The sequence below is a fragment of the Mastomys coucha genome, unplaced genomic scaffold (genome assembly GCF_008632895.1).
Source record: "Mastomys coucha isolate ucsf_1 unplaced genomic scaffold, UCSF_Mcou_1 pScaffold13, whole genome shotgun sequence".
Taxonomy (NCBI): domain Eukaryota; kingdom Metazoa; phylum Chordata; class Mammalia; order Rodentia; family Muridae; genus Mastomys; species Mastomys coucha.
Genome location: NW_022196895.1, coordinates 31,646,680 through 31,660,857, shown reverse-complemented (window position 1 = coordinate 31,660,857; position 14,178 = coordinate 31,646,680). Strand labels below are relative to the sequence as shown.

Sequence of the window (14,178 nt, the reverse complement as noted above, 5' to 3'; positions counted from 1 at the left end):
ACTGTAGCTGTTTTCAGACACACCAGAAGAGGGCATCAGAACTCATTACAGATGGTTGTAAGCCACTATGTGGTTGCTGGGAATTGAACTCAGGACCTTCAGAAGAACAGTCAGTGCTCTTAACCGCTGAGCCATCTCTCCAGCCACCCCCTTTTAATTTTTTTATGCATATGGGTGTTTTACCTGAATGTTTGTATGTACATCATATAGTGCCCTTGGAGGCCAGAAAAGGGAGTCAGTTGTGAACCTCATTACATAAGGGTGATGTAAACAGAACCTGGGTTCTCTGCAAGAGTAGCAAGCAGGGTTTTGTTTGTTTTTTAAACATTTTATAATTTATATAATTTCAACAAGAAACAAGTTAAAATGACAGCACTCTTACATTAACAGTGAAAACAAAATAGAATTCAATTTATTTACTTATTTACTTAATTACTTATTGGTTTCTTGAGACAAGGTTTCTCTGTGTAGGCTGGCCTCAGAACTCACAAAGATCCACCTGGCTCTGTCTCTCAAATGCTGGGATTATAGGTGTAAACCACTATGCCTAGCTTTTAAGTAATTGTTATTGACTGTTTATAAATGTATATTGTGTGGTTTTTCTTAACCCAGCTAGCTTCCAAATAATTGAGACTGAACTATTACTCTTATTTAACAAGCTTTAAGGGCACAACAACTGTGCAATATTACTCTATTTTAATCCTCTAATCTAGTCTGGCTACCTCCCAGGCAAAATCCTAGGGATACTTGCCTTTTAGTATTGATGTGGCTCCCTAGTGTTCTCACAGTGTCTCCTGGACCCTCTTCCTGAGGTGAACTCCCACTTCCTCTTCCTTTCCTCTCTACCCTAGCTAGGAGCAAGCCCAACCCTATTTTTTTTCCTGCTCAGTCACTGGCTGGTCAGCTTCTTTATTGACCAATCAGGGAACAATCGGGAAACAATGTTTTGCGACCTGATAGGTGTGCACAGAAGTCAGCACTGGATAACACAAGGATAATCTTTGCACAGAGCAGAGCACAGTAACATTATGCCTACAGGCGATTCTTTGTTGTTGTTTTTTTGAGGGACAGTTTCTCTGTGTAGGCTTGGCTGTCCTGGAAGTCATTTTGTAGATCAGACTGGCCTCGAACTCAGAGATGCCCTTGCCTCTGCCCTCTGAGTACTGGGATTAAAAGCATTTACCAACTTACATTACAGCAATTCTATAAGAGAGGTTTAGGAGTGCTGGAGAGATGGTTCAGCAGTTAAGAGAATATACTATTCTTCCAAAGGTCCCAATTTGTGTTCCTAGCACTCACCTTGGGTGGTTCACAGTCATCTGTGACTGACATTGAAGGCGAGTGTCACCACCACCCAGCAAAAGCTCAAATTTTAAAAAGACATAATCCAGCAAAAATGAAAAATTCACAAACAATGAATGCTAATTTTAATTATAAAACAAGAATGTGAACAAGGCATTTGAAATTATCTCAATCATTTAGTAACTCATAAGAAATAGATCTAGGGGAGGGGGCTGGAGAGATGGCTCAGAGATTGAGAGCACTGACTGCTCTTCCAGAGGTCCTGAGTTCAATTCCTAACCACATGGTGCCTCACAACCATCTGTAATGGGATCCAGTGTCCTCTTCTGGTGTGTCTGAAGACAGCTACAGTGTACTCATATGCATAAAATTAATCTTTTAAAAAAGAAATAGATCTGATCTTAAGAAAATATTATTTTATAAAAAACTTAAGTTGGGCCAGGCGGTGGTGGCATACGCCTTTAATCCCAGCACTTGGGAGGCAGAGGCAGGTGGATTTCTGAGTTCGAGGCTAGCCTGATCTACAGAGTGAGTTCCAGGACAGCCAGGGCTACACGGAGAAACCCTGTCTTGAGGGCTGATGAGATAGCTCAGCGGGGAAGAGCACCGACTGCTCTTCGGAAGGTCATGAGTTCAAATCCCAGCAACCACATGGTGGCTCACAACCACCCTTAATGAAATCTGACACCCTCTTCTGGTGTCTGTAGACAGCTACAGTATACTTAGCTAATTAATTAATAAATAAATCTTTAAAAAAAAAAACCTGTCTTGAAAATAAATAAATAAATAAGTAAAAACTTAAGTTGGACAGCTCATTTGTTATGAGAGTTAAACCATGTTTACAAAAGAACCTGTTGATAAGATCAGTTCCTACCCTGAAAAAACTGTATAAGAACAACATGACATCCTGAAGCCAAATAGTTGAATAGCTGGGAGCAACCTAATCCTTCATTTCTCTTCACTGAAAGAGACAGTATGGAGATGCTGGGGAGGGGGCTGGGGGTGAAGTTGGGAGCCGCAGAGAAGAATAAACCCACAATGTGTGCCTGTAGGAGAAAGATTCGACTTTAACTGAACCAGTCACTTCCATTAAGGATTCCGTCAGATAGCAATGGCAGCATACCACAGTCAATCTAGATCAAGACTAGAATTAGCATTGGAAACATCAGTGTTACCCAGCTCTTTCCTAGCTTTGTTCCATATCACCCATATTTAACAAAGTTTTGGTTTAAAAATATAATTCATGTATTTAATATTTACATAGTCTAACTAGTTACATGTCCTTCTTGGACCAACATGCGTGTGAAACTCAATTCAGCAGAGTCTGAGAACTCGCCTGTGTTCCAGGTGGGTTGGGTCAGGGAACAAAATACCCCGGACTCCTAGAGCAAACACCTAGTGCAGTGACTCTCAACCTGTAGGTCAACCCCTTTGGGGGTCATATATCAGATATCCTGCACATCAGATACGGTTCATTATAGTTATGAAGTAGCAGTGAAAATAATTTTATTGGGGGGGTCACCACAACATAAGGAACTGTATTAAGGGGTCCCAGCATTAGGAAGGTTGAGAGCCACCGTCTTGATTAGTTTTCCACTTTGCCTTGGCATCCCTAGTGCCAGGATCACAGGTGTGTGCAACTCTGCCCTGAAAATCTTGGCTTTTACTTCCAAAACATCCCAAACCTCTCTTCTGATTCCATTAGATGCACACTCCCAAACTACCATCCGTGAACACAGTAGCTTTTACCCTCTTGCCTAGGTTATTTTAGTAGCTTGTTTTGTCCCCAGTGCTACAATCTTCAAAGTTCTAATCAGAGCTGTCTTAGGGTTTTACTGCTATGAAGAGACACTATGACCAAGGCAACTCTTATATGTACAACATTTAATTGGGGCTGATTACAGGGTCAGAGGTTCAGTCCATTATCATGAAGACAGGAGCATGGCAGTACCAGGCAAGCATGGCACAGGAGGAACTGAGAGTTCAACATCTTGTCTGAAGGCAAACAGGAAAAGACTGGCTTCCAGGCAACTAAGATGAGGGTCTTAAAGCCCACGACTACAGTGACACACTCCCTTTGACAAGGCCACACATCCTAATAGTGCCTACCACTCCCTGGACCAAGCATATTCAAACTACCACAATAGCCAACATTTTGTTCTGAACATTTGTTTTTTGAGATAGGATTTCCCTGTGCGGCCTTGGCTGTCCTAGAACTTACTCTGTAGACCAGGCTGTCCCAGAATCACTGATAACTGGCAGATTGTTGCTGAAAGCAGGGAGCTCAGGCTGAGGACCATCAGTCTGATGGTAATAGGAGCTGCCAGTGTCTGAAGGCCTTTTGTTTGTGGCACATATGTGTATATGTGTGTCCAGTGCTGGGGTTTGGAATTCTGGCTTCATGTATGCTAGCCAAGGCTGTGCTGAGATTACAAACATCATCATAATCAGCTGGAAATGGATTTTTTTGGGGGGAGGGGAAGTTGGTTGATTGTCTCGGGTTTTTTTTATTATGTAGTCCTTACTGGCCTGGAACTTGATATGTAGACCAGGCTGGCCTCAAATGCAGAGATCTGCTGGAATTAAAGATGTCCATCACCAACACCCAGATAAACTTTCTTACTTATAAGTAGCCTTGGTCATAGTATTTTATCACATTAAAAAAAAAAAAAAAAGTAACTCCTTACACTGACTGGATGCAACGTGACCAGCTTGCTCCAAGCTCCTGCTGTTGTGCTTTCCCCGCTGTGATGGACTGTGCTTCCAAACTTGGTCAAAATAAATCCACCCTTCCCTCCTTCCTTACTCTCTCCTTCCTCCTTCCCTTCCTCCCACCTTCCCTCCCTTCTTTCTTCCCTTCTTTCCTTCCTCCCTCCCTCCCTCCCTCCCTTTTTTCCTCCCTCCCTCAAGCTGCTTTTGTTAAGCACTTTGTCACAACAGCAAGGCAAGTGACTAATGAAGGTGTCCTTTCCCAGGCAGGAACTTAACACTAAGGTGTCACACCACACTGAATCTCACTGAGTCCAGAAGCCCAGAAGCCCAGAATGCCTACTGACAGAGACTCTGTGATGGTGTCTGACAAGGGTGACCAGCCCTTATGTCCATGTCCGTGTTGGATCCAAGGTTCTCTCCTTGTGACCTCCCCCTATCCCCAGGGACTGGTTACTAGAGCCTCCTGCCCTTCAGGGTGTTGTCCCAAATACATGTGAGGAAGCCTATTCAGAGTTATTGGGTGAACACGGAGTGGCAAGGACACGAAGTAACATCTCATGAAAGATCAGAGGGATGGAGCAGAGCACAGTTCATGGAGGAATACTGAGGATCCCTGCCCTGGGGGCCTCTGCAGCTGTGTCTCAAGTAACTCAGGTAAACAGTCTCATTTACTAGACAAGGTCTGGTCAAGAAGCTCCGTGTTGAGGGCATAAATTTCAGGGCCTCTTAGGCACATGCTATCCATTGCAGTAACCACTGGTTACATGGAGCTATTAAAAACGTGGGCTGAGGGTGTAGCATAGAAATAGATCACTTTCCTAAAATGAAAATTATAACTGAAGTTTAAAAAAAAAAAACTTGAATAAAAATCTTAGGCAGGGGGCTGAAGAGATGGTTCAGTGGTTACAAGAATACATTGCTCTTCCAGAAGACCAGAGTTCAATTCCCAGCAGCTTATCTGCTGTCGTCCAGCTGTCATCCCTGAGTGGTGCAATACAAATGCTGTCAAAGCAGTGGCAGGCCCCTCCTTCCTACCCCAGCCTACAGCCACTGCAGCAAAATGTCCCATAGGAACTGTCCAAGATGGTGGCTCCTGTCAAAATGGTGGCACTATGGCATCTCCTCAGCCTACAAGCTGTCACTGGAGCTGCAGGAGCTGTCCACAGTGGTGGTCCATTTCCTGCCTCAGCCTACAGCTTTTGTGAAACACCACTGCAGGAACTGTCCCAGAAGAGCTGTCCACAGTGGTAGCACCTCCTCTCTAGGCCCCCATCCCCATATACACACCAGCAGCCCTACAGAGATGGCACCTCAACGAAAGCCAGCTGCAGCCGGGAAGGCCTTCCCACCCTAACCCTTGGACCTGATGCAAGGAAGAGGGGTTGAAAATAAAGCCACTAATCCCTAAGCAAGAAAACCCACCAATCCCTGAGCTTCCCACAAAAAGCCCACCAATCCCTGAGCTTCACACACACACACACACACACACACACACACACACACACACACACAACAATCCCTGAATCCCCAAGCTCAGGACTTGAAATCTCATCAGTCCTACTCTGGAAATCTCTGCCCTGAGAAGCTCTGCTCCCTCAGAAATCCTATATAAGCACTGTCCCTTTGTCCAGTTCCCTGCTGTCCGCTCCCAGGAGCAGGAGCTGTCCCTGGATTCTTTCTTCCCCCTCCTCTCCCTCTTCTTCCCCTCCCCCCCTCCTGAATCATTCCCTTCAACCAACCTCCTTTATGAGATTTACTGCTTGGAATGACACTCAGCTTCAGACGAAGCTGAGAAGAAAGAAAGCAGAGAAGAGCAAAAGAGCAGGGTTGAGGCTCCTGGGCTCCTCATTCAGCTGGGGCTTCCGTCCCTGGGAGCTGCGCTGCCTCTCCGGAGGATGCAACCTCAGAGCTGTAGGGTTCCTGAGCTGTATCTCAAGATACCCTCTCTTTGGGACACGGTCCCACCTCAGAGCTGTGTGGTTCCTGGGCATCTGAGTCCCAGGATACTTTTCATCCAAACAGAAACCAGCTCCAGGGGATCCAACTCCTCTGGCCTCCATGGGCACCTGCACACAGAATGCAGCTTGACAATTCACAGCTCAGACTGAACATCAAGGAGACAGAGATAAACACACACACACACACACACACACACTTAAAAATAAAAATAAAAATAAATTAAATCCTTAGGCACAGAGCTGGAGAGAGAGCTCATCAGTTAAGGGTACCTGCTCTTGCAAGAAGTACCAGATTCAGTTCCCAGCACCCACAAAGTGGTTCACAATCACCCATAACTTCAGTTCCCAGGAATATGAGGCCCCACTTCTGACTCCAGTAGGCACTAGGTGATAAGTTATCTTGATTGAAAAAAATGAGCCAAGCCAAGCAAGGCCAAATTAAATTATAAAGGTAAGTTTGTTGGGGGTAGCTCTTGGGTGAATTCACTGGCCACACGTCACACAGGAGGGGGGTCAGTAAAGTCACCATGCAGAGGGAGACAGAAGAAAATAAAAGAAAAAGCACAAGATGGGAGGCAGAAGCAGGCGGATTTCTGAGTTCGAGGCCAGCCTGGTCTACAGAGTGAGTTCCAGGACAGCCAGGGCTACACGGAGAAATCCTGTCTCAAAAAAAAAAAATCAAGGTTTCAAACTCAGAAAACCGCCTGCCTCTGCCTCCCAAGTGCTGGGATTAAAGGTGTGCGCCACCACAACCCGACAGAAACCCTGTCTTGAAAAACCTAAAAAAAGAAAAAAAGAAAAAGCACAAACACATAGAGGGAAGAGAGATGCAGGGGGTAGGGGGGGAGAGAACCAAAAGCCTGCACTATATAGTGAAGAGCCACTGAGTGAGAGGAAGCCCCGGCCCTGGGCTAGAAAGTTCAGCATAGATGGCAGGATACGCCAGCCATGCCCTGTAACAGGCAGGAATGATGCTGGGAGAACTTGGAGGCCAGATCCACTTTGGTATGTTCGATATGCACCTCAGCTACTTGTCCAGGTCTGAAACCCAACACCCCAGCCTTTTGTTGATAATAAATTAATTAAGGGCAACACAATTGTCTATGGCTACTCCCTGCTGACACTGAGGCACCGTTGTTGAGACATCCAAAAGCTGGACTTGTTGGGCAGGTCTGGGAAGAGCAGGGTGCTATTCAACCTCTGCAGGACCTCTGGGGCTAGGGATGTGAAGGCCCTGCTGAAGCAGTTTGGGAGGCTGGACCAGAGCACCTGCCCTGGATGCAGGTATTGAATAAACACCTGCATCTGGCAGGATGCTGAGAGATATGTGTGTTTGGAGCAAAAGATAAAGTTAAGAAGTTTAGAGAGGAATTTTTTTCTTGGCTGTACATTTGAAAACTTTAGACCCATGGTTTTGGTACTTTGAGGGGGGGTGGATGGATGCACCAGAACCAGGGAGAAGGGACTAGATCCCATCCTCAGGAATAGGGCAGGTGGGGAGCAAAGCGATTGACAGTACTCTTATCTGGAGCCCATTTGACCTGAGGTGGACCTAAGTAGATTCCCTGAAGCTTACAAGAATCAAAGTTTACAAAAAGAGATAAACTTTAGAGGTTCCACTACGTAGCTCTGGCAGTCCTGGAATTCACAAAGGGCTGGGATTAAATAAGGCATCTGCCGCCATGCTTGGCTTATTTTTACAAACGTTTGGTTTTTATTCTTTGGTTTGGTTTGGTTTTGGAGACAAGGTTTCTTGAGCCCGTACTATCCTTAAATTTGCTAAATTTGCAAAAATAACTCAGAGTTTCTTTCCTGCCTCTACCTCCGAAGTGTTGGGATCTGTTTGGAAACCAAGATTCTGTGTATGCTAAGCAAGAACTCTTCTTCTGTATTTTTGTGGGTTTTCTTGTTTTGAGGCAGGGCTTTTATATGTAGGCCAGGATGGCCTTGAACTCACAATCCTCCAGCCTCCTGAACGCTGAAGTTACCAGCCTAAGCTATCATACCCTGTCCTTTGTTGCTGCATTGTTGGCGGATAAAAATCCAGTCTAGCTCTACTCACTGAGCTACACGCCCCGGCCTCGAGGGGTTTTCTAAGAGCCGGACCTCGGCCTTGCGAACAGAGGAAGTCCCCGCCCCGGTTGCCAGGGTGCTCTGTGGCGTCGCATTCTCATTGGCCGGCTACGGGTGAGGCTCGCAGCGAGAGGCCATTTCCAACGAGCTGGCGGGGGCAAAAGATGGCGACGCCCCTTGGGTGGTCGCAGGGGGGCTCTGGATCTGTGTGTCTCGCCTTCGATCAACTGCGGGACGTGATTGAATCTCAGGAGGAACTGATCCACCAGCTGAGGAATGTGGTAGGCAGCCGGAGCACCAGTGGGGGCGGGATCAGGCCCCCCGTGGGTGTGGAGGACGTGGCTAGCGGACTTTGCGAAGGGGCGTCATCCCGAAGGCGGGGCTCACCTAGCCAGGGGCGGAATCAAGAGGAGCGGGGTGCTTTCCTGAACTTTACCAAACCAGGCAATATTCCCCATTCTGCCTGGTTGCCTGCCGAAGGGACTGTTGGTTACTTAGTGAACTTCAGGCCAAGGCAGCCTGCGCACCCAAACCAGATTATTCCTTAAGCCGCACACCTCTCAAAAGCAGTGCGAATAGAAACTTGGCCTTTCACGGTGCTGGTGTAAGGGCCTCCAAACTTTTCTGTGCCCTTTTGCTTCCAACCTCAGTCAGTGGGTGCCACGCACTGGCGTCATAGTAACCTCAGTGTTGGCCAGCTTGGAGCTCGTGGGGGTCTTGTGTTGTTGTTTCTCTTTTGGTTAAGAGAGTGCTTTTTAGTATTGAGATGTGTCTCAGTCTCAAAACAGACAAAAACAAATCAAAACAAAAACCTAGCTTCACATCTGTTTTTCACTCTAATGATTTTTAGACTGTGTCTTCCCTTCTGAGCAGTTAGATGAGCGTCTACTCTGTCTGTTTCTAAGAAGTGTATGCCAACATGGGCGCTGAATTACCTTCCATTCCCAGAGGGTCCCCAGATCCTTCTCTTGGCAGCTCAGTCCTACCATCCCAAACATTTTTTTTTCTCTACTCATCCTATTTAGCAGTCAGATCTTAGGATTAATGTCATTTTCTCAGAGAACAATCCTGATCCTTACTAAAGCTGGGCCCAGGGTCCCTCTGTGTACCAAAGCCCCTTGGCTTTGAGCCATCTCCATGAGGCTAGTTGCTCTTTGTAGGCAGCACTTAGAACCAGGCCTCAGTAAATCCGTGAGATTAAAAGCTCCTGTGCTAAGGCCTGTCAAGACCTGTGTGCCTTCGACATGGTTCCATTATCCACTCTTTGTCCTGGTCCTTAGAGGGCATCCCCTCCCAACCCCAGCCCCTTCCTGAGCCGGGCTCTGTTGCAGATGGTTCTCCAGGATGAAAATTTTGTCAGTAAAGAAGAGTTCCAGGAAATAGAGAAGAAACTGGTGGTGAGTAGCGGCCTCTGCACACTCCTCCCACTTCCCAAGATCCCTGTGGCTGGGCAGAATCCTTGAGTCTTGGCCTTTCAGAACTTCTAGCCCTCCTAGTGAGGCCGAATCTTCCTGCGCCCTGGCTTCAGCATGCACCCCTGAAAAGGGGAGTTAGTTAAAGGGATCCTAAGAGACTCAAAAGGTGGCCCAGGATAAAGAGAATCAACTCCCTTGCAGGATGAGAGAGCTGCTCATGCCAAAACCAAAGCCCTCCTGGCTAAGGAAGAAGAGAAATTGCAGTTTGCCCTTGGAGAGGTGGAGGTGCTGTCCAATCAGCTGGAGAAAGAGAAAATGGCCTTTGAAAAAGCGTGAGTGAATGGGCCTCAGAGCTTGGGGGCTCATCTGCCTTCTGTCTGCCCACCCTCTCATTTTAACTCCTCTTCCTCCCCCTGCCCCCCAGGCTCTCCAGTGTCAAGAGCAAAGTCCTGCAGGAGTCTAGCAAGAAGGACCAGCTCATCACCAAGTGCAATGGTAGGCGGGAGGCCCGTGCTGCCCCCCAAGTTAACATACACGGGCTCTTTACCAGCAGCCCAGTGTCGATGTCAAAAGCAGGGCTCTACCCCAACTTCTGCCCCCGGCTGAGGATACAGGCAAGTCCAGGCGGGTCACACCTTCGAAAGTGCCTTCAGGGACCAGGCAGGCTACGGAAATGATGGACGCGATCAGTGTGCGGTATTCTTCTCAGCCATAAAGGAACGGGCTCGCTCCCATTTTTCTTGAAACATACAACCTTCTTAGTCCACCTTTTGTTTTATCCCGTTTTTGATAAGCGTTAGAAATAGTATATTCTATTTATAACCTTGCTTCAGGAGGAGACGTAGAGCAAACACAATCCTACTGGGAATCTTAAGATTTATGATCAAAGGACTCTATAGAACCAGAGACTGGGTTACCAGAGCCATGCCCCTGCCCTGGGAACAGAGCCTGGAATTGCCAGATCTTAAAAAAAAGAATCTAGAAACCAGGTATTATGGTACATGCTTCTAATTCCAGCATTCAGTAGGTGGAGGCAGGAGGATTGGAAATTTGAGGCCATTGTGGGCTGTGTAAGACCTTGTCTCAAACAAAACAAAAGAATCTACAAGTCAATTTTAATGGAAACTTCTGAATTGTTAGTGTAGGCAACTAATTTAGACAGTTTAAAAGTAGTGTATTCACTGAGTAAAATATGTCTAGGCCACTGGATTTCAACTCTGCCGTGTGGAGCCTTTGGCTCCTTCTGGTTCTGTGGAGTCCTCACCTTCAGGAACAGCTTTCATTTTTAGAGAATGCTAAACTCTTATTACTATGAATTCTATGTAGAACATCTGTTCGTTCACTGTAGCAGATCTTAAATAGGCCAAAAAACAGCCTGAGCCCAAGAGAGTTAAGATCCCTCCTCTCGAGGCTCCCACTTGGTGCTCTGGGCAGCTTCCACACACCCACAGCCTTCTGTCACTCCTGGTGAGCACTCCCTGAGAAGTGCCAACTGGCTTGTCTCTTGATGAGGGCAAGCAGGCTGACAGGCCTCATGGGGGTTTGAGCAAGGCTTCCTGAAGCCTAATGGGTAGTCACTGTCTCATATCCAGTGTTCCTCTACCCTGGGTCCTATCTGCCTTCGCACTCCCCCTTTCTGGAGAACCCAGAGAGCTGGAGTTGTACCCTGGTATAGCCAGACACATCTTACCTTAGGGCATCTCCTACCAAAATCAGCAGAGGCCCTAGGGCTCTGTGTGTGTTATGGGGTCAGGGTCTGGATGCTTCTGCCACAGAATGTTCTGTGCCTCTGCAGTGGGCCATAAGCCTTCACCTAAGCCATTGTGGTGGTATGAATTTCACTTTAATCAGTACTTATGCCTGGTCCTTTGTGATTTCAGGGTTTTTTGGTTTTTAGTTTAGTTTTGCTTTTTTGTTGTTGTTACTGTTTGTTTTGAGATGGGCTTTCTCTGCATAGCCCTCCTGTCCAAGAACTTGCTTTGTAGACCAGGCTGGCCTCAAGTTCAACAGAGGTCCACCTGCCTTGGCCTCCTGAGTGCTGAAATTAAAGGCATACACCACCCCCACCCAGCTCAGTTCAATTTCATATTTCATATATATATTTACATAGATATTTTTCTTCTTTTTTTCCCTCTTTTTTTTTTGAGACAGTTTTCTCTGTGTAGTCCTGGCTATCCTGGACTTCTGGATGTAGACCAGGCTGGCCTTGAACTCACAGAGATCCCCTGCCTCTGCCTCCAAATACTGGAATTAACAGGTCTGTACCACCATGCCCAGTCAGTCACACAGATTTCTAGTTCTCTTTGCCAGAAGAATTTTAGATACAATTAATCCAAATTATGCATATAACCCACAGAACCAGGCTCTGAGGCTCAGTACTGTCGTGTAGTGTTCTCTGTCCTGGTCACCATTGTCTCCTTCCTCTTCTCTACATTGTGTCTCTAGGACCAGATTTCACCTGGACTGCTAAATGCACCAACAGGTCTGCATGGTGGGATCTCTTCCTTCCCCTGTATGTGCCTGTGTCTGTCTGTGTCCAGAGGTCAGAGTTAGGGATCATCCTCAAGCTTTCTACGTGGTTTTATTTTATGTGTTTAAGTGTTTTACCTGCATGTGTGTGTATCCATACTCTGTGTATGATTGGTGCCCACAGATCCCACAAGAAGGCATCTGATAACCCTGGTACTGGATTTGCAGACAGTTGTCAGCTACCTTGTGGGTAACAGGACTTGACCCAGAGTCCTCTGCAAAAGCAACAAGTACTTTTAAATGCTAAGCCAAGTCTTCAACTACCTGACATTATTTTTTAAGGCAGTGTTTTTTGTTTTGTTTTGTTTTGTTTTTTGTTTTTTTGTTTTTTTCAAGACAGGGTTTCTCTGTGTAGCCTTGGCTGTCCTGGAACTCATTCTGTAGACCAGGCTGTCCTCAAACTCAGAAATCTGCCTGCCTCTGCCTCCCAAGTGCTGGGATTAAAGGCGTGTGCCACCACCGCCTGGCTAAAGCAGTGTTTTTGTATTATAGTTGTGTGTGTGTGTGTGTGTGTGTGTGTGTGTGTGTGTGTGTGTGTGTGTCTATGTGTATGCATCCCACATATGTGTGGAGGTGAAAGGAAAATGTAGCCTTCACTTTATCCATCCACTGGATGGGACCTGGAGATCGAACTCGGGTCCTCTGGGCTGGCAGCAAGCACTTTTACCTGCTGAGCCATCTCATTGGCCCGCTGCCTTATTTCTTGTGACAAGGTCTCACACTGAACCTGGAACCTTGCCAATTTGACTAGACTGACTGGCTAGCAAGCTCCAAGGATCCACTGTCTTTTCTTCCCAGCAATAGAAAGACGGGCGGGGGGGGGTGCTTTTTATGTGAACGCTGGGTATCCAAATTGTGGCCTTCATGTCTCTTGCCTCAGGCATTTTACCAACCAAACCACCTCTATAGCCCCTACCCCATTTAAATTGTATGCATTTGTATGTGTGTGCATGTGTGCATCTGCATATGGAAGCTGGAAGACAACCTCTAATGTTATCCTGAGGAATGATACCCACTTCCTATAAGACAGGCTCTCACTGGCTTGAAGCTCACCAATTTGGCCATGCTGGATGACCAATAGAGTCCCAGGGATCCTCCTGCCTCTGCTTCTCCATCACTAGGATTATAAGCACACACCACCACACTGAGGTTTTCACGTGGGTTCTGGGGACCCCACTTCAGAAGCTCATGCTTGCAAGGCAAATGTTTCACAGAACAAGCCCTTGCCCATTCTCACCCCTTCCCCCAATTTTTTTTTTTATATTTCTCTAATTTTGTTTTTTTTTAGGCTTGTGTATCTTATTACATGTATGGGTGTATTGTCTGCTTGTACGCAGAGAATTACAAGAGGTTGTGAGACACCGTGTGGATGCTGGGAATGGAACTAGGCCCTCTGCAAGGCCTAGTACTTATTATTCTAAGTACACTGTAGCTGTCTTCAGATGCACCAGTAGAGGGTGCTCTTAACCACTGAGCCCACTCCTCAGTCCCCTACTCCCCTTTTCAAGATGGGCTCTCATGCATCCCAGGCTAGCCTCAAACTTGCTAGGGAATGACTTTGAACTGATTCTCCTGCCTTCTCTTCCTGAGCACCGGGATTACACCATGTGCCGCCACACCTAACATTCCCCTTCCTTTTAGTTTTCACTTTCTAATGGTGCTAGGAATTGAACCCAGGGCTTTACCAGCTAACCACAGGCATGCACTCGACCAGTGGACTATTGACCAGCCCTGTGCAGCCATCCCTTTAACCAGAGGGGCTTTTTTTTTCCCTCTCCCTGTGTGATCAAAAATATCCAGGGCTCCATGAAGGACAGCCCTACATGCTCTCAGATCCTTACAGCCACCTTGGATTTTGACCCAAGACCCAAAAATCCTTGTCCCTAATATGTGCTTGGTTAAGAGGGAGGCTTTTCCATCACTGTCCTACTGGGTTCTCTCCATGCTACTGTGGAATAGGGACTCTTTTTATTTATTTTTTAAGATTTATTTATTATTATATATAAATATACCGTAGCTGTCTTTAGACACACCAGAAGAGGGCGCCAGATCTCATTATGGGTGGTTGTGAGCCACCATGTGGTTGCTGGGATTTGAACTCAGGACCTTCGAAATTACAGTCAGTGCTCCTACCCACTGAGCCATCTCACCAGCCCAGAATAGGGACTCTTTTTTTTTTTTTTTTTTTT

General features: G+C 46.6%; 1 protein-coding gene across 1 annotated transcript in view; it reads left to right on the top strand.

The window, feature by feature from the left end:
- The first annotated feature begins 8,061 nt into the window (after window positions 1–8,061).
- Spata24 (spermatogenesis associated 24) overlaps window positions 8,062–14,178 on the top strand; it is an 8,748-nt gene continuing 2,631 nt past the window's right edge. Inside the window, exons 1-4 of the mRNA XM_031365364.1 lie at window positions 8,062–8,326; window positions 9,377–9,442; window positions 9,662–9,792; window positions 9,885–9,955. Coding sequence (XP_031221224.1) covers window positions 8,210–8,326; window positions 9,377–9,442; window positions 9,662–9,792; window positions 9,885–9,955 — 385 coding nt within the window. The 5' untranslated portion in view covers window positions 8,062–8,209. The remainder of the gene's footprint in view (window positions 8,327–9,376; window positions 9,443–9,661; window positions 9,793–9,884; window positions 9,956–14,178) is intronic.